This window comes from Rhea americana, unplaced genomic scaffold (genome assembly GCF_003343005.1).
Source record: "Rhea americana isolate MKP2758 unplaced genomic scaffold, rheAme1 scaffold_172, whole genome shotgun sequence".
Lineage (NCBI taxonomy): Eukaryota > Metazoa > Chordata > Aves > Rheiformes > Rheidae > Rhea > Rhea americana.
In genome coordinates, this window is record NW_028185839.1 from 610,585 (window position 1) to 629,175 (window position 18,591).

The 18,591-nt window shown below is 35.3% G+C and overlaps 1 protein-coding gene across 1 annotated transcript in view; it reads left to right on the plus strand.

Moving 5' to 3' along the window:
- The window catches only part of NFATC3 (nuclear factor of activated T cells 3), a 60,085-nt gene that overhangs the window by 22,918 nt on the left and 18,576 nt on the right, over nucleotides 1-18,591 (plus strand). Inside the window, exons 4-9 of the mRNA XM_085301132.1 lie at nucleotides 5,262-5,461; nucleotides 6,562-6,734; nucleotides 7,415-7,555; nucleotides 10,956-11,011; nucleotides 11,585-11,711; nucleotides 13,533-14,585. Coding sequence (XP_085157258.1) covers nucleotides 5,262-5,461; nucleotides 6,562-6,734; nucleotides 7,415-7,555; nucleotides 10,956-11,011; nucleotides 11,585-11,711; nucleotides 13,533-14,585 — 1,750 coding nt within the window. The remainder of the gene's footprint in view (nucleotides 1-5,261; nucleotides 5,462-6,561; nucleotides 6,735-7,414; nucleotides 7,556-10,955; nucleotides 11,012-11,584; nucleotides 11,712-13,532; nucleotides 14,586-18,591) is intronic.

Genomic DNA, 18,591 nt, shown 5'->3' on the forward strand with positions numbered 1-18,591 from the left:
AAGCCTTGGAATTTTGCTGAATACCTTCAATCTCAAATTACTTTCAAGTGGAGGGAAAATTATGATTTTCTTTCTGGTTTGAATAATTAGTGGGATGTTTTATTTCTTAGCTATGTATTTCTATATCCTACCATGTTTGGACTTCTCCACGACCTTAACTCCATCCTTTAGTTTACGAGAAGCAGTAACAATGGAATTTATCATTAAGATTGTCTGTTGTTTGTGGCTTCAAAACAGAAAACTCCTTCTGAAAATCTGGTGCTGTTAGAAGTCCAAAAATTCTTGCTTTATAACAGCTCTTGGGTGAGGAAGAGCAGTTCATGTGCATGAATCTGGTCCTTACTTGCATCTGACTTCTCATTCAGAAGGCTGTCTTTCATCAAACCAAAGCTGCATAAAAAGAGTAACAGGGTGAGGAACCCTGCACTTCAGTATACATGCAGATTATCGGTATGCTTTCCTGAACCATACTTTAAGCCTAAAAATAAGAAAGATAAATCATATTTTTAGTGCATAATAAAAGGAAATTAGCACTTTAACTGTAAAACACGTCTCTACCATAACTATAGCTCTGTAGCYGGTATCTTCATAATCTGAATGTTAAACCATAGTCACCAGTAATCTAGAAATGTAAATAAACCCTAACTATGCTCTTTGTCTCTGCCTCCTCCCCTCCCATGTTAAACGATGACTTTTCTAAAAGATCAAGAATGGTCAAAGGCACTCTAGGAAAACTTACTCAGCGGGGCACTGCGGCAGGGCAAATGAATATTAGTGAGCAGAACGGGAKGAACAGCAAGATCTGAAGATTACGGTTACCATAAGGGACAGTTCATCTTGGCCCCTGAATTTTAGGCTAAGTAGCTTCTTACTTGCTAAGAGGCACGGGCATCCTCTCCACAAGCCACTGTCTTGTTTCCTGTTTACTCCTAGGCTCGCTGGTCCCCGCAGGCTCTCGTTCCTGGGTAACAGACACTGTGTAAACTGGCTAGTTTATCCTTGTAGAATGTGCCGTGCCTGGAGTGGTCAGCTTGCTTACTGGGCAAGATTTAAAGGTTCTGTGATAAACCTTTTAAAAAACTTTATTTTACAAATATGAATTTAATGTTTTCTTGACTCCAGTCTCTCTAGCTGCCCAAAAGCGTTAGCTAGCTCATGAGGCTGTGTCATTGGCTTCTACAACCTGTTAGGGCTGATGTTATTTTTGTTACAAATAGGCTGTTGGAAATGCCAAGACACTCTGAACAACCTGCTCACTGCTTAAGACTGTGATGGCACAGAATTATCCTGTACAATGATTTCCTCCCTGCCCCAGTTTATTTAATTGCCACACATCTGTTACGTTTATGGCTTTACGCGCTCTTCCTTTTACCCTGTGCGTGCTCTTCCTTTTACCTTGTGCGCGCTCTTCCTTTTAAACCTTGAAATAAACATAGTAAATCACTTGTAATGAAATGTATAACTTTATGCAGTCTCTTCTAGTTTGCCAGTATGTTATTACTCTGCCTAAGCATATATATTTTAGCATCTTTAACAGAGCTTCATGACAGTTCCTTTACAGCAATTCATTTATGACAAAGACTTACTATAAGCATCTGGTTAACATGCTTGAATGTACAGTCTGGGAGGAGGGAGAGGCTGGCTTGTTTGTTTTTTGTTTTGATGATGGTTTTAAACTAGCATAGCTTTCAAGTACATGTTAAATTTTCAGAGTTTTGTTGTTTTAATGTTACTACAGAACATTTTTCATTAAGAGCTTCTTTATATATTTTAGTATTACAATATGCTTAGGTTTATTCCTAATTATGGAAGATGTGGGTGTATTCTGTTTCAGTACAACTTTTTTTCATTAGAGATTCCTCTGGGCATTGTGAATTGCTACTATGTGGCATCTTGATTTTTTTTTTTTTTTTTTTTTAAGATAAATTATCATATTTTTAATTCTGTACTTAGGTAAGCTAATGTTACTAGAGTGACCTCATTTGAAAGTTATTCAACTTTTTGAATAGAACATGCTTGTAATTTATATTATTCTCAGTATTAGGCTGAACGTATTTATTAAAATTAAATCTTAACAAAATGGAATATAGCCTGAATGTGAGGTTTAACTCTGAGGAAGATAGATGGTAGAATCATAGTATGACAACTTGGGACAAGAAGACTTGTAAATGCTAATTAAATATATGTTCTTAGATTTTCTTTAAACTTCCAAAATAATTCAGCCCCATATAAATTCTCAGAAGATTAAAATTAATTAAGAAAAAAACTTTGGCAAGATTCCTGCATCAAATATAAAAAGGAATTTAGCCTCAACTGATGTAAGAGCCAAGACCATTGCACCCCTATGCTCTATTATCAATAGGACAATAAATAAGACTAAACTTTGTTATGATCCAGTTAAGTTACTGTAGTTTACAGGAGACTTCTGAGAGATGAAGTGAGAAATCTATCAGAATGCAGATGGTCACAGACTGTCTCCACTGCAGCATTCATAAATGTTTGAATATTACATTTATTTTCATTGGCGATAACTTTGTAATTTAGGCTGTCAATATAATAATCAGCCATTCAATGGCTGATTAATTCAGTCTTTTTGGTCTGGATTTAGTTGTTTGTACTGAGAAAACTTTGTCTTTACTAGGAGTACAAAAAGATTGTGTATATGTGAAAGAACATAAGCTGGCAAATAATAGAAACATCTATAATAAAAGGAAATAAGTGAGATCAGGTAAGGAACTAGATTGGAAAATCTATTATAGGACAGGATATTGTATTTTATAAAAGCTGCTGCAACTTTTAAAGAATGCATGGCTTTCTGTAATTATATATATATATATATATATATATTATATATATATATATATATATATATATATATATATATATTTTCTCCTTCTCCATTACAATTATTGTTTGAAGTGATGAGGACTGTTTGAGTCCTGGGGAGATCTGACTTTCTGATTAACATCAAGTCAGTTTGTTCTACTTGCCTGTGCAAGAGTGAATTCCTGATGGTGGCTGGAAACAGTGTGAGGGGCACCAAGATACACAGAGATGGAGAATTCGTTGAATTTAAGGACAGATGCAAGTCTACTTCAGCATACCCTCATTTGTAGCCTACCTTTTATGGTAAAGGTTGAACTGTACTGATATCTTAAAGGTACAAGGAATCGTCAGTTCTGAGGATAATTCACAATTCTTTGTCTTCAGAATGGAAAGCAACAGAATCTCTTTCCTGTAGCAATGGCCTAGAGATTGCCTAGCCCAGAAAAGCAATAAAAGCAGTAATTTAGAACCAGTTTCCTTTCTTACCCTTCCGTCCACTACTGGAAAGACCTTCAAGATGATGATGGTCCTGTTTGAGTGGCTTTGAGGAGCTTCCTACGCTAAGAAAGAAAAAGAATGGGGATTTTTATTTCAGGGTGATTTGCAATGCTGTAATTGTAACATAAATAATACATTAGATCAAGCATGGTTTTGCCTCAGCTGTTCAAGGTATGTTGTTGCTCAGTAACAGTTATGTGTGTGCAATTGTAGCTCCTCTGGAGGTTTTATCTGCAATATTGTTTTAGATTGTGCATGTGTTGGATGTGGATGAATGAAGGGAAGGGTTGGTTTGAGAAGTTCATTTTTGCTTTGCCCTGGGTGATTTTAATTTTGCTATTCTGCTTCTCAGTCACATTTAACAGCATTGGGTAAACAGGAAGAATCCTGTAACTGAAATTAACAGGAAGGAAATATGACTACTCTACGCAGCCTGATGGAATAATTCACAACTATTGCATCTTCAGCAAAAGCATTACTGTAGAGCTAAGGTTGAAAGCTTAGGGAATGCCCTGGCTCTTTAAAGTTTGAGACTTCAGACAGAAACCAAACTTCTGTTCCTTGTTGAGAAAGTTCTAACAAAACTGCCTTAATTGGTAGGTGCTGTTGGGGCCATAACTTGGAAATAGGAGAGAAGTATTCTTCTGGTGTATATAAAACTTACTGCCGATAGTGGTGCGTCAAGATAGAAGGAATCTAGAGTGGTGCTTCTGATTTCTATGTGTGGATGTGCTTTGGAGTTTTGTACAGCTGATTGTTGACTCTTTGACCAGTTATGTTATTCATGTAACTTTGTTAAATTTGATGTAGTTTTTGTTTGTTCTTTTTCTTAAGCGTTAGTTCCATGAAGAGCTTGGATAATATTGCTGTGTGACCAAATAACTTGAGAGAGAGAAATATTGAAGATAAGACAAAAAATGTGTTTAAGAAATGACTTTCTGGTCCTTCCTACAGTTTTAACATAAGTTGATGCTGAAGCAGGTGACATGTAGATTTGCTGCATCAGCACCAAATTATACACCTTGTGATGTGCGTCAGTCTATAAATGTCAGGAAGAGGAAGTAATACTTTATGTTTATAGGCCTCAGATTTAAAATAGTAGCAGCAAAGGGAAACATGTATGTCAGTATTGGTTAAATTTGTTTCCTTAAATCTTCTGGACAACGATGTTACCAATGTACCATAATAAAACTTGCCTGTTCTTTTAGAGTTAATTTAAATTATCTTTTTTCCAGTGTATCAATTTATTTCATGCCTACAGTTATTCAGTGTTAGCTCAAGCGTAACAACAGGTTTTTGGGTGGTTTTGAGACAAACTGAGTATATTGGATTGGTTAGTCGTATACTTGAGAAAAGGAAAGACTTGTGCATTCACTTTACAATTTTGAAATTTTGTTTCTTAAAATGTTTTCTTTGCCAGAAATTAACCTATATCTGCAAAATCAAGTACAGTTTAACTTTTCTTGTCCTGACAAAATACTTCTGCATTCATAAAACCCCTCAGTTTAAGAAGCTCACTTACGTATTCCACAATAGAAAAGCTAAACTTTAAAATGTTTCTGAAAACTGGGTACTTCTTGCTAAAATTGGTAACTCAGCTTTGAATCAAAATGAAAAAAAAAATGCAGCCAAAGCACAGCATAGCCATAACCTAGAAATTCTGTGGATGGAATGGTTCTCTTCTCTATGAAAAATTCAAAAGGAATAAAGATGCTTTGACATTCATTTGTTCCGATGAATGCTGTTGCTGGTATTTTGTCTTGGAGGATAGATGTCTGTGCTCAATTTTCTTCAGCATTGAGAAATTGGAGAAGTATATAAATAAATGTTACCCTTTCACTCTTCAGTGTTTGCACGAGTTGTATATTTATATTATGCCCACATAAATGCAGTAAATATCAGCTAATATTTTAATGTTATATCTATTTTTTCATCAGCTCCTAGGCTACAATGAAAAGCCAGTAAACCTGCAAATGTTCATTGGAACAGCAGATGATCGCTACTTAAGACCTCACGCATTCTACCAGGTGCATCGAATCACTGGAAAAACAGTTGCTACAGCTAGTCAAGAGATAATAATTGCCAGCACAAAAGTTTTGGAAATTCCGCTTCTTCCTGAAAATAATATGTCAGCCAGGTACATTGTTAACATAAGGTTTAAATTAGCTATTTAGTTGCCCTATGTCTTTCTTTTTCCCATTTGTACAAAGATAATTTTATAAGCCTTTTTTTCAAATTTTTCCACAAGTATAACTTGATCATAAGTTAAGCGCATCTCTTCAAATACACCAGTGTTCTCATCTCTCTAAATATGCCAGTGTTCCAAAATAAGTCCTCAGGCAGTCAGAAGCGAAGGAGTGCTTGGGTAGAGAGATAGGGGAGCTTGTAGGATTGAGGGGGAGATGGATGAGTGCTTCTGGAATTAAAATTTTCTATACTGTTTGTACATGCATATGACACTACAGCTGTTCCACTGCATGTGGGTTATTACTGACTGAAGGTCGAGTTTTGTTAATTTTTACAATGGTAGATGACTTGTATGTATAGAAACGTAGTCATGTAGTTTAATTGTTCTACCTGGGGGATCAGGGAACCACATAAAGTGTAACTATGAAGTTGGCTGAGCTTGCTTATTTCTAATGCAATCTTCTGATGAAGCCAGTTTAGCCTTTCCTAAAGTTATGGACTTCATCCTAGTTCCATTGAACATATGAACTGACAGTGATGTGCAGGGTAACTCTCCTCCAAAGCTTACATGTGTTAATTCATTAAAGTACATGTGGATCGTGTGAATAATCAATAAACGTGTGGTTCTGGCATACCAGAATGATAGGTAGGATTTGACAGTTAAAGCTTTTTCATTCTGTAGTCTGTTCTAAGCAGAAGAGAATGTAGGTATCTTGCCCCGTATACCTTATATTTACTGCATTAACTAATTCTAAATGTTTAACATCCGGTAATTAAGTCCAATAATACATAATCTGTTCAAGGTTCAAAAAAGCAGYACCTAAAAGTTTACAAGATAAAATGTTTCAGCAGAAAACTTGCTACCATTTTTGATGCTGACAGATCTTCTGGCCTCAGACATTTAAAATGGCAACATGTGGCGGGGGGGAGGATGGAATGCTCCTCATCCTTTAACAAAGGAGAGGCTTACAGAATATCCTCTGGCAATCATTTAACTTGTTTTTTTTTCCCTCCCTCCCTYCTAATCCATCCYTCCTCACCTATCTCCAGTATCGATTGTGCAGGTATTCTGAAACTTCGCAATTCAGATATAGAGCTCCGTAAAGGAGAGACAGATATTGGAAGAAAGAATACTAGAGTGCGACTTGTGTTTCGTGTTCACATCCCACAGCCTAGTGGAAAAGTCTTATCTCTTCAGACTGCTTCCATACCTGTTGAATGCTGTAAGATTGCTTTAATTATATGTAATTAATTTATACTTGTATTACTTTAATGTCTTCTCTGTGTGTCAGTAAAAGTATTTTTGTATGTAAAAAAGCTAAGAGTTAAATTACCAAAAAATTAAAGATAGTACTTGCCAAGTGACAACCTGTAAGTTTGGAGGAACCATGTAATAATGCTTCAGACTGTAAACCCAATAATAATAAACCTAATAGCTAACACTTTTGTGTTTTTCATTAAATGAAGAGAGGTAGCTGATATATCTTAGTGAAAATAAAATAAATCTTCATTTTAGGAAGACTTAATACTATTTCATTTACAAGATTCATTAAGTGCTGGTAGTAAAGAATCAAAACATGGTCTTTAACTTAAACAACTTCTTTTAGAACTTATTCTGTCTTTGAAAATAATACAGTGACCTTTAAATCAAGACCCCCCCCCCCCCCAACAAAAAAAAAAAAAAAAAAAAAACACACACACACACAAGACAATGTTGGGTTTCATGGCTTCCTGGTATTCTTTTCTAACATTCAATAATTTCAACGTAACTCCAAAAATAAAGATGTAAATAGATGGATTTTCTAGTTTTACACCCAATTCTTCTTCTTAAAATCATAAGAGAAATGTCACTATGGGTTAAAATTGCAAATAATTATTTTGCCTTTGAACTTTTTTCTTAAAGCTCAACGATCTGCTCAAGAACTTCCTCAGATAGAGAAGTACAGCATCAACAGTTGCTCAGTAAATGGAGGCCATGAAATGGTGGTGACAGGATCCAATTTTCTTCCAGAATCAAAAATTATATTCTTTGAAAAAGGGCAAGGTAATTTTTTTTTCTTTTTAAGAAATACTAAAGGAGCTTGAGGATTTTTTTTTTTTTTTAATATCATAGGTAGTGATCTGAAAATTCAGTTTGTGCACTGATCTGTGTACTGGTTGGTTATTAATGAGAATAGTACACTTGAATTAGGAAGACAGCTACACACTAACTAGTATCTTGTGAACTTTGAATTGTGTATATTAGAAAATGCTGTTGACAGATTGTACCATGTATTTTCTCTTTACTAAAAAAAATAGTGTGGAAAATTAACACGTGAACTAATGGAAATGTACTGTTGTCATTTATGTCACATTGCTTACAGCTTAATATTGCTAAAGAACTGACTTATTCCTAAGCTAATGAAATAAATTTTAGTTAGAAAATCTTACTGATTAGGTTTTTTTCAGGATATTGGAATAAGATTTTTTGTAGGATATACTGTTGAGATCTACAAAAAAAAAAAAAAAGAGAGAGAATTTCTTTAATCTCTGCAGTATATGCTTCAGATGGGTCTGTGCTTAGTTTGTCTGTAAAAAGGCAAGTTTGCCTGTAGGGGAAGTGTTGGCAATAGGCAGTGGTACACACAAAAGCAACCTTTTGCATGTCTATTAAACATGTGCTTTATGAGCCAATCATGTATTTAAACACTAGGAAATCAGAAATGATGTAGTCAATTGTACTGATTCTCATTTTAAAGAATCTAGCTTCAGTATTTTAGATGACATTCCGTCATAGGCGAGAACTGCAGCAGGCTCACGCTTCCATAGCAGCGAAGTTTTAAAAAAATTATGTTGTAGACATGCATTTCACGTAAGGCATACAGAAGACATTTGGTTTCCTTCATGCATTCATATTTTCAGAAAAATGTGACTGCTTCCTACTGATCTCATGAAGTGAAAAAACATTACCTTTTGAGAGGGTAGTAGATGAAATTTTCAGCCTAATGTATAGGAAGTATAATCTCCAAATAAGCAAGGCATTTGCAGATTTTGGCTGAGTATTTCTAAAACATCTTTCTTTATATGTAAGTAAGTGCAGTTTAAAGTGTTTGTGGTTTCGTTAGTTTTTTGTTTGTTGTTCCTAACCTGTGTCTTTGCTCTCTCCTGTCATTTTTGAAATGGTTGTGGATTAATTTGTTATCAGTGGACTCCAGGGGAGAACACTGCTTGCATTTGTCCCTGGAGAATTTTTTTTTTTTTTTTTTTTTTTNTTTTTTTTTTTTTTTTTTTTTTTTTTAATATACTAAAATTTCTTGTTCTTCAAGTGCCAATATTGACCAGGCAGGTATAGATCTGCCTGGCCATAAACTTAGACTTCACACAAAAGCTCTAATGGATAGGCTAAAACTTGAATAGGTAGCACAGGAATATTGTGAATATATTTCTAGTAGTTCTCACAAACTTTGTCACAACACAATGCTTAATTTTGTTCCAGTGTGTTGTCTGTCACGTGATGTTAGGGGAGACTTGAGAGAGAAGCAGAGGGAGGAATGTCAAGTGAGAAGAAACATCTCATTTTTCCCACTCACTGTCTGCCCACAACCTGTAGCTAAGGAGTAGTTTGTTTGTTTGTTTTTTCCTTGTTTCATAGGTTGAACAGGCTCTCAGAAGAGCCAGAGTGCCAGAGCTGGGGCAAGGAAGGGGCAGGGAGGGAGAGTGAGGCACCCATGCACCCTTGAGCTGATCTAGCTGCTCTCTGCTGGGTAGAGAAGGGGTCAGCCATAGCAGCAGCTAATAATAACCTTTTACTCATGACTTTTAAACTTGGTAGTGTTTCCCCCCTCAAAAGGATACTGGAGGGAGGAAAGGGCTGGTTAAGTAGATGAGCTATAAACAGCTGAGTACTCTACAAGATGCAACAGCCATTTGCTTAACAACTTATTTCTGCATTACAATGCAACTATGTACCCTGGAGAATTTAATAGCCAAAAAATATTTTTCATGCATTATAACTGGATATAATCAAGTGTTTTRCACATATGTTTTTGTCATGATTTTGTAATACGTGCATGCTTACACATGCACACCCCTTTATATATTATTTAAGGATATGCAGTTATTCAGCACTCCTTCCTGGTTCTGTAGCTCGTTTGGATAAGCATCTTGATTAATATTTAACATTTATTTCTACTTTGGCTATTTTCCATGAAATTCATCTTGAAAATTTTGAATTAGCTGATATTTTAGTGTATTAGCTACATCTTTTAAGAGTGAAAATCTTGTAGTTGAAAAGTAACATCTGTGTCTAAGTAACAGGAAAGTCAAAACTATATWTGAAAAACAGGAGCAACTACGAAAATAGTTCTGAGAACCTTTGCAACATTTTATTTTCCAAAACATTTACTGCCTGTGAAGAAAACCGAATAACTTTTTTAAAATGAAACAAAACAGATTTTAAAATACGTAACAAAAAGCTTCATAGATGACAGACCCTGATGCACGATACATTTAAAAAAAAGTCTAGAGATTACATGAGAAATTGAGGCTCTTCTGTTACATGATTGATATAAATAACATCATTATAGGTGCTACTTACTTACATAGTAGAAGCAACTCGACTGTCTGCATTGTTAACAAGCCTTACCCGTGTTATAATGAAGTGTGCTGTACATGGTGTAGTTCAAGTAGAGCTGATGTACTTGAACATTATTTCTTCCTAGCAAATACTTACTTGTTTTTATATAATGTAGTTTGATACACATAACTTGAAACTCTGTTAAAGAAGTGCTATGGCTAGACAATATGTTCCCTGGCAACTTGCACAAAACCCAGCAGCAGTGAGAGAATAAAGTGCTGCATTAAGGATAACAGGTCATGCTAAGTGAGAGCCAGGAGAGGTTCACCACCATAAACTTGCTTCTCTCACAACACAGACAACTTGTACTGTAGTTGCAAGTTGCCACAGGGTGTTTTCGTTCAGGATTCAAGAGGGAAAGTGTTACTTGTTTAAATATATAATGTATAGTTATGTACATGAAGATACGATATGTGTTGTCTTTCACATGGTAACTTTACTTATAAATTTTCAGCCTGTTTGTTTCAATAAACAAGTACTACTGGTCATTTAATTTCCTTTTCAAAAATGTATTAGGAAAAAAAGGAAGAAAATCCACCCAAGTATTTTGTAGTATATAGAGCCTCCTTTGGAATTAGGAGGCTCTAACTGTGTGTAATTGGTATGTTCTGCTAAAATGCAGAATCCTGCAAGAGAGTCAAATTCTGTCTGTAGTATTGAAACTCGTAGAGCATCCTTATACTTCAGCATCTGTTTATAGTATAACTTTCTCAGTAGTATCCGCTTCCCTGAACTACCTCTTTGTAACTGAAAATAAATGCAGTTTTAGATATTTAAATATTTTAGAAGATACTTTTTGCTTGAATTATTTGTAAATTTCTCTCAACAGATGGACGACCTCAGTGGGAGGTAGAAGGGAAAATAATTAGGGAAAAGTGTCAAGGGGTGAGAAACTTAATTTTTCTTTCTTTAGAAAGCTTTATATTTTAAAGTGAGAAATTAGTTATCTCTGTTTCATTTAGCAAAGCAGATCATTGGCAAATACAGATAACTGGAGACTTCTAAACTGTCTTAATACTATAAAGCAGCCATTAAAATGATGCTTTGAAGGAACTGCAAATAGTATGCGTGTTTGAAAAACTGAAAGCAGAAAATTGAAGATAATTTTGCTAAGATGAGAAATAATTTCCAGTGTTAGAATTGTTCTTAAAAGATTAATGATTTGAAATGCAATTCTTTGATTCCTACTGTTTGTATGCTGTGGGAGATAAATCTTTTAGATGCATCTATTTAATTAAAAGCATTACTCTTAGAACACGTGTTTAAAAAAAAGTCTCCAAATAGATACTTGCTTTAATACTATTTTACTATGTAATATATGCATAAACTTGAAGCTTTATCCTTTTCAAAATATCAGTTTGCCTTATTCTTGCAGGTAGTGTTTTAATTCTCCTGTAAATAACAGTGGTTGCATTTACATTTAATATGTAAAGCTTTTTTATTTCAACCTTCATATAGGCAAACATCGTTCTTGAAGTTCCTCCTTACCATAACAAAACTATTACAGCTGCAATTCAGGTGCAGTTTTATCTCTGCAATGGCAAGAGGAAAAAAAGCCAGTCTCAACGTTTTACTTACACACCAGGTATTAAATTAATATGAAATTCCTGCATTTTATTTTGTTTCTTAAAATAGACATTGAAAGTAATTTAGAGAGTCTTGTACCTTCAACAGCTAGATAAGACTAGCTTTGAATAATCTGTAAATCACTCAAACATCTCTTTTTTTTCCATATATATTAGAGTAATAAGATGTAGTGTTATGAATATAGCCAGGTATTCTTTGGTTACATTTTTACAAACTAATTGGTCTTCCTTTGAGAATGATGGTGAATTGCAGTAGCTGTTCTAAACAACTCAAGTGAGGATATGGAAGACAGTGAGATCATAGAAGAATGGTTATTATGAGATATTATGCATTCCCCCTCCACCAAATACTGTCCCACTCTCCCTCTCCCTTTTTCCCTCCAAAAAACAGTTTTAGATATGAGGACAACAAAAAATTGTTTTTCTCTGGACATACTGCAGCATGTTGAAAGCGCATATCTTGGAATTTAGCCAGAATGGCATACTGCACAACTTTTAAATTTGAAAGTTTGATTTCCTTCCATTTGGTATGAGGAAAAAGATGCTACTAGTTATCCAGTGCTCACTGCTTAGCCTGCCATCTACTTCCTATTAAGCAATGTATACCTATGTAGAGTAGTCGCACTTCATGAAGTATTGTTCTGTACTGTTTGGAGAACTTGACATTTAAAGCCAGATATGAATATTAATACATACCTCTTAAAGCTAGTTTGTATACTGAGAAAAGCAACTTCCATCAGTTTGCACTGATTGCACTGATGATAATTTAAAGTAACTTTTGCTTGCTTATTCTACTCTAAAATAACACACTGTTTAACATTGCTTAAATGGTATCTAGTTATCTGTTCTAAACTAAGTGTGAATTCATTTTGTCAGATTTCTGTGAGTTTTTTTTTTTTTTTTTTTTAAGAGTTCTTAAGAGTATCAGCTCCTAAGTTGGTTAAGGGATGTTAAAAATGTTTCCCATACAAAAGTACCAAGTTTAAAAAGTATTTAAATGGTGGAACATGGTAAAGCAGCATAGTGCTTAAATAAGAAGCAAGTTTAACTGCAACTGCAGCTGTATTAAACCTTAACATCCATTTTATTTATAGCTTATTTTCAACATTTTAACATAGATCATGTAAAAATGYTATAGTAGTAAAGCTGTTAAAAAAAAGTAACATTTTTAACTAAATGCTAATATTTGTGCTTAAAAATCAGCACCTTTTCATAAGATAAGCTGTAGCTAAAATTTATGCAACAGGCAAACGTGCCGATTCGTAATTCCTCCTGTTACTAGAACTGTTGTTACCATCACTGAAATGATGGTAATAAAGAACTACTGTAATTAAAACAACATACACTCCTCAAACCAGCATAGCTGTGTTGCCACAGTTCGGGTGTCATCTTGATCAGAGGCATGAAAGTTTAAAGTCTAAGAATTTCATTTACCTTCTGCTAGTGTGGGGTGCTGAACTCTTGCCTGACTATTTTCAGTGGAGCCCAGCAACAGTGAACACCCTGCTTACACTTAATGAGCTGTATTCTTTAAAGATGTACTGGACTTTCTTGCGCTGGGTGGCTAACATCTTTTAAAAACAAGATTGCATTAAGAGTGTGATTTAGAAGGGAAAATAACCATCTTTGAAGGAAGATTCTTCTGGATTTTAAGGGTTAGCATGGCAGGCCTAAAGGCAAAGAAAATGGAGACAGAGTAAAAAGGAAATTAGAGCAAGTATATTAACAATACTGTTGTGGCTGTTAAACAGCAATTCGTGTATATTTATCACAGGATCCAAATAAGCTGGAATTGTAATACAGGATTTTCTTTTTTCTAGTTATAATGAAACAAGAGCACAGAGATGAGGTGGATTTGTCTACTGTTCCATCTTTGACCCTGCCTCACACAGGCAATGTTCAGGGCCTACATTCTATCCGAACTTCATTACCTTCACCAGATCAAGGGCATCCACATGATGGCTTACTGTCTACATCACCTAGGAGCCTTGTTTGTCCAGTTCAACCACCTTACACAGCAATGGTGACCTCAGGAGTATCCCACTTGTCACATATGCAAGGTAGAAACCTTAGTCCAAGTGAAGAGTGTCATGTTTTGCCTCCTGCTGTGGTTCAGCCCTTTCAGGTAACATCAGCACCTCCTGTGAGGCCTTCCTACCAGTCTATGCAGTCTAATGATGTATACAATGGACAGTCTGGTCTTCCTATGAACTCTGCCTCCAGCCAAGGATTTGATGCTATTTCATTTCAGCAAGATGCACCTGTACCTCATTTGATAAATCTTAGCTGCCAAGCTCTCCCACCGATGCAATTCCATTCTTCAAACCCAGGTTCTGTGTCAACATCGAGTACAGCAGGGCACCCACTAGCACACCCAGCTCATTCAGGACAGTCGTCTTCCCGCCTACCGTCAATTGGATACCACTGCCCAAGCTCTGGGCAGGGCTCCATCTCTTCTGCAATGAGTCGATCCCTTGGGCAGTCTTCTCCCCAGCTGCAGCAAACTCCATACCATTCTTCAAACCCAGCATCTGCTTCATCCCCATCCCCAACAGCTTCCCATCCTTTGGTCCATTCACCACTGTCTGGACCATCTTCACCCCAGCTACAACCTATGCCTTATCAGTCTCCAAGCTCAGGACCTGCATCATCTCCCCCACCAACCGCTGTAAGTCACTCGGGACAGCACTCCCCTCAAGCACATAGTCCAGCATTGGGAGGTCGTAATGCAGCTTCATCCCTAGTACACCACAGCGTATGCGATTCATCTCCGTTTTCACCAGATGGGGCAGCTATAAACATTAAACCAGAACCCGAAGATCGAGAATTGAATTTTCAAACGATTGGACTACAAGACATYACACTAGATGATGGTAAGTGCATATAACATTTTTAGTACTGGGATATAAGCTACAGTAAGCCACAAGGTTGATTTTATTTTTTAAAGAACACCTTCCTCTTTACAGAAGTAAATGTGTATCGTCAAAATGTCGTATTTGTGTCCAAAGGGAATGACTTAAAAACTAATAATATCAGATGTAAGTCAATAGTTACACAGTTCAAATGCTTCAATCTGACTTTTTTTAATACACTTTGGTTTTAGTCATAGAACAGGACTTGAGGATTAACTCTTTCATATTGACACCTTATTTCTATATAAGGAATTAGCCTGAAGCCTCTTCTGATTGTCTTGTTGGTACGTTTCAATGAAAGTCTTGTTTCCTGGAGTTACCCACTTTTGAAAGGCAAGCTAGTCTTGTTTTCAAAAACAACCAACCTTCCCCACCCCCCAATATCACCTGCATTTGGCACTGTCTTAGTCTCTTCTTTCAGACATACTGTAGAAATGCTGCCATCATTCAACACCTCTGCTCACAACAATTACTTGCTTTTTCCTTACCACTCTGGCTAGCTTTTTGAGAAATCCACTTGTTTAACAAAAAAGCAGTAACAATAGTGGACAAAATTCTAGTGCTAAGGGCCAGGCTATAACATTCTCTGTTTTGAATACTAGAAAAGTGTTAGTTTATTAAGAACTTCTTCCAACTAAGCAAAAAGTAAGAGATAACAGAACTTAAAGGTCAGTCTTTTTCAAGCATAGATGGGAAGCAATTTAAGGAGCACATCAAGTTAATAAGGCTGAAAGACAGAGGGCCTGGCCTTAAAGGGTATGTCAGAGATGGGTGGTAGTGATGATGGGGGCTTACTAGCATTTATTTTCTACGATAACCCTAACTGTCACTTTCTATTTTAAATTGTCACTAGTAGTTACTTAATTACATGAGCAATAGCACTACATAAAGACTTAAGTGTAGTCCATTTGTTAGATATCCACATCAGTCCAAGCTCCTTATATAAATGGAGCTATGCTGTTCCTGTCAGTAGTAAGAAAATTTAGGGAAAGAAATGTCTTTCAATACATAGCATACTAGAGTGAAAATGAGAGAAAATGGTAATACGTTTTTTTGTTGTTGTTGTTCAATAAAATGGCCAGCCTAGTTATATGATGCTTCTAAAATGGAATATTATTTATAACTCAAATTACTTAATCTAGAAAGGAGGAAAGAAACTGATTCCATTAAGGAACTGGGGATGAGGGGAGAAAAAAAGGCTTTATGAAACAGTTCAACAACAACAAGATTTTCCTCTTTCATGCAAGTAAGTGAGAAAAATCTAATATTTCAAAAAAAAAAGAGTTGTGTTGCAGCCTATCTTTTTTAATCCTGTTTCCCTTCACACCTACAAATAAGTCATAGAAAATAAGCAAGTACAACTAAGCACTGTAGCAGAATTTTGTGATGTAAGCAAAAGTGCTCAGCATTTATGAGTAGTTCAGCAGTTTGCTTGTTCAGAATTTAAGATGAACACACAGTGTAAGGAAAGCCAACTTCTTCCTCTATATCACAAGTATTAGTTGGTTTTAGAAACTGTTTTCATTACTTAATGTAATGAAATTACTGAGCTGTTTCTGTGCTAATGAAGACATACATTATGCCTCAAATCAGGAAAAGCTGCAACAGCCACACTGGAAAACTTAAAGGGTGGCCACTTGCTAATAATTCAGTGAAGTATAACCAATATTCAGAGCACTTGCACAAGCCTTGATTAATAATGAATTCTTTTGAATAATGCTTGCTAAAGTTTAAAGAAAGTCTGAAAACAATAAACAAGCACTTGGCAAGCAGCTATACATTCGCAAGCACAGAGATGATCTCAATTACAGTTTAGTATTACTGTCATTCAATGATTGATTCATTCAAAACTTGGAATCTGAGAAGGAGGTAACCTTGTTTCTGTCTTTTCAATCTGCAAATCCAAATCTGGTGTCTAGACTGAAATCTACTGTCTCAAAAATCTTGAAGGGTATAGCGACCAGAAACAAGCTGTTCAATTCACTTACTGTAAATAAATACTTCCTCTGCTTAATRCAAACATGGTTAGACAGGAATACTTTTCGATATCTAGCATATTACTGTCATTTTAAAAATAGCTTTTGTATATAATTGAATTTCAGTTTCCATACAAACAGACACAAATTTGGAATCTATTACTCTACATTAAAATAAAAAAAAAMCTGAATATAATTGCATTCCTAAATGCATATTAATACAGTGTATTCTCCCAGCTAATTTATCAAAGCATGAAAGCTATATTTAGTTGCAAAGTATGGTTTTTTTTTTTTTTTTGAAGAGTTACCAATTAAGGAAAACAGTCCTCTCAAAATAATGTCAAAAAAGCCAATTAAAAATTTTATAAATCATGTTCCAATTACCTTGAATATTTAAGTCAGCAGTTAAAAAACAAACAACTCTGACAGCAYCAAAACTTTCAAAATCAGCTTAGTAGACATTCTTTTTCCCACAAAAATAAAATCTTTGAGCAAAATATGGACTATAATACTAAAGTGCTAGCTCACAACAAAATTTTAGTCCTGGAATGAAGTTATTTAGCCTGCCAGAGTATGATTAAATTTTCTTTAAAAATTAAGAAAGTGTCAGTCTAGTTCTCAAATCAGTACTTTCTAGAAACTGAAAGTGCCAAAAATCATATAAATAAATGATATATAATTTTTATGATTAAAAAAAAATCATATCAACAGTATTTTTTTAAAGGTGGGAGAATTTTCAAATTCTGATTTAACATTTGTATTCAGTAAGCCTGTCAAGTGTTATAAAACAATACAAGCAAGGGGTTAGAATAGCTACTCCCCCCATATATACTTATATACACTCCCAAAGAAAAGCACTATAAATTAATCAGAATTCTTATTTGCTAATGCGGGTAGTAAGCTTTAGGTTACAGCATTGCCTGATGCTCTCTAGTCCATATAAAGTAACTAATTGGTTGGGGAAGGGTGTTTGGGTTTTTTAGGTTTGTGTTTTCCAAAGCTATGTAAATTTACATGGTATTTCTTGCACTGAGTAGTGATCTATTTTTATTAAGTAGTATTCAGTAAGCAGTATTAATTTTCCTTAGCTGTGATAAATCTCACTTTTCAATACATACTGTCTCAGCCATGCATTTAAGACAAGCCCCCAGTACTGAAAGCTACTCCTAAGCTGTAAAAATCACAAGGACAATTCCTCTCTGGCACAGATACCATCTGCAGAATTCATTGATAGCTTTTGATAGAACAAAAGGTGCAAATAATAAAGATTATATATATATATATATATATATATAGTTATTTTGTTAAAGCATGGAACCTTACTATATTCTGAATATAGTTTGCAGAGTGCTTACTGCTGTGTCTGCAAATGAAATGTTTTTAAATGGCATACATTCCTTTAAGCAAGACCCTTAAAAGCTGATTTCAGTGTCTCTTCAGCCAACACTGAGACTTTCTTCAAAACATACCAGAAAGAAAAAAAAGGCACAATTCCCAAACCCACCATTTAATACAGAAATATAAAGCTGCTTCATCTTGGCTCAAGACAAGAGCATCTGGACTAGCCTTTGTTCCAGCATTTCCTGGAAGGTGTGACACATCTAGATTCACCATTTATAGCTACCCTTCTCTACAAAATCAAATATGCTAGCCACTAACCAGAATATCTTTTCTTCCCCCCTCCCCCCCCCAATTTTTATTTGTTTGCCTTTTACTAGGTAGAGCAGCGTAGGCTCTGCTTAGACTATGAGTGATGAATGAATACATAATTTAAAGGCAGATCCTCTAGCTAGGTATCTGCAGAGCCTATAAAGCACATTTCATTTTTCTGCTGAAGTTGGTAGGTTTTGTTTGTTTGTTTGTTTGTTTTGTTTTGTTTTGTTTTAACAGGATCTTTTACAGCTTTCTTTAGGCTTCTCTATGCTCTGCCTTCAATTTCCCCTTTTGGCTCTTCCCCACCCTCTATGATCCTTGTTTCCTACAAGGACACT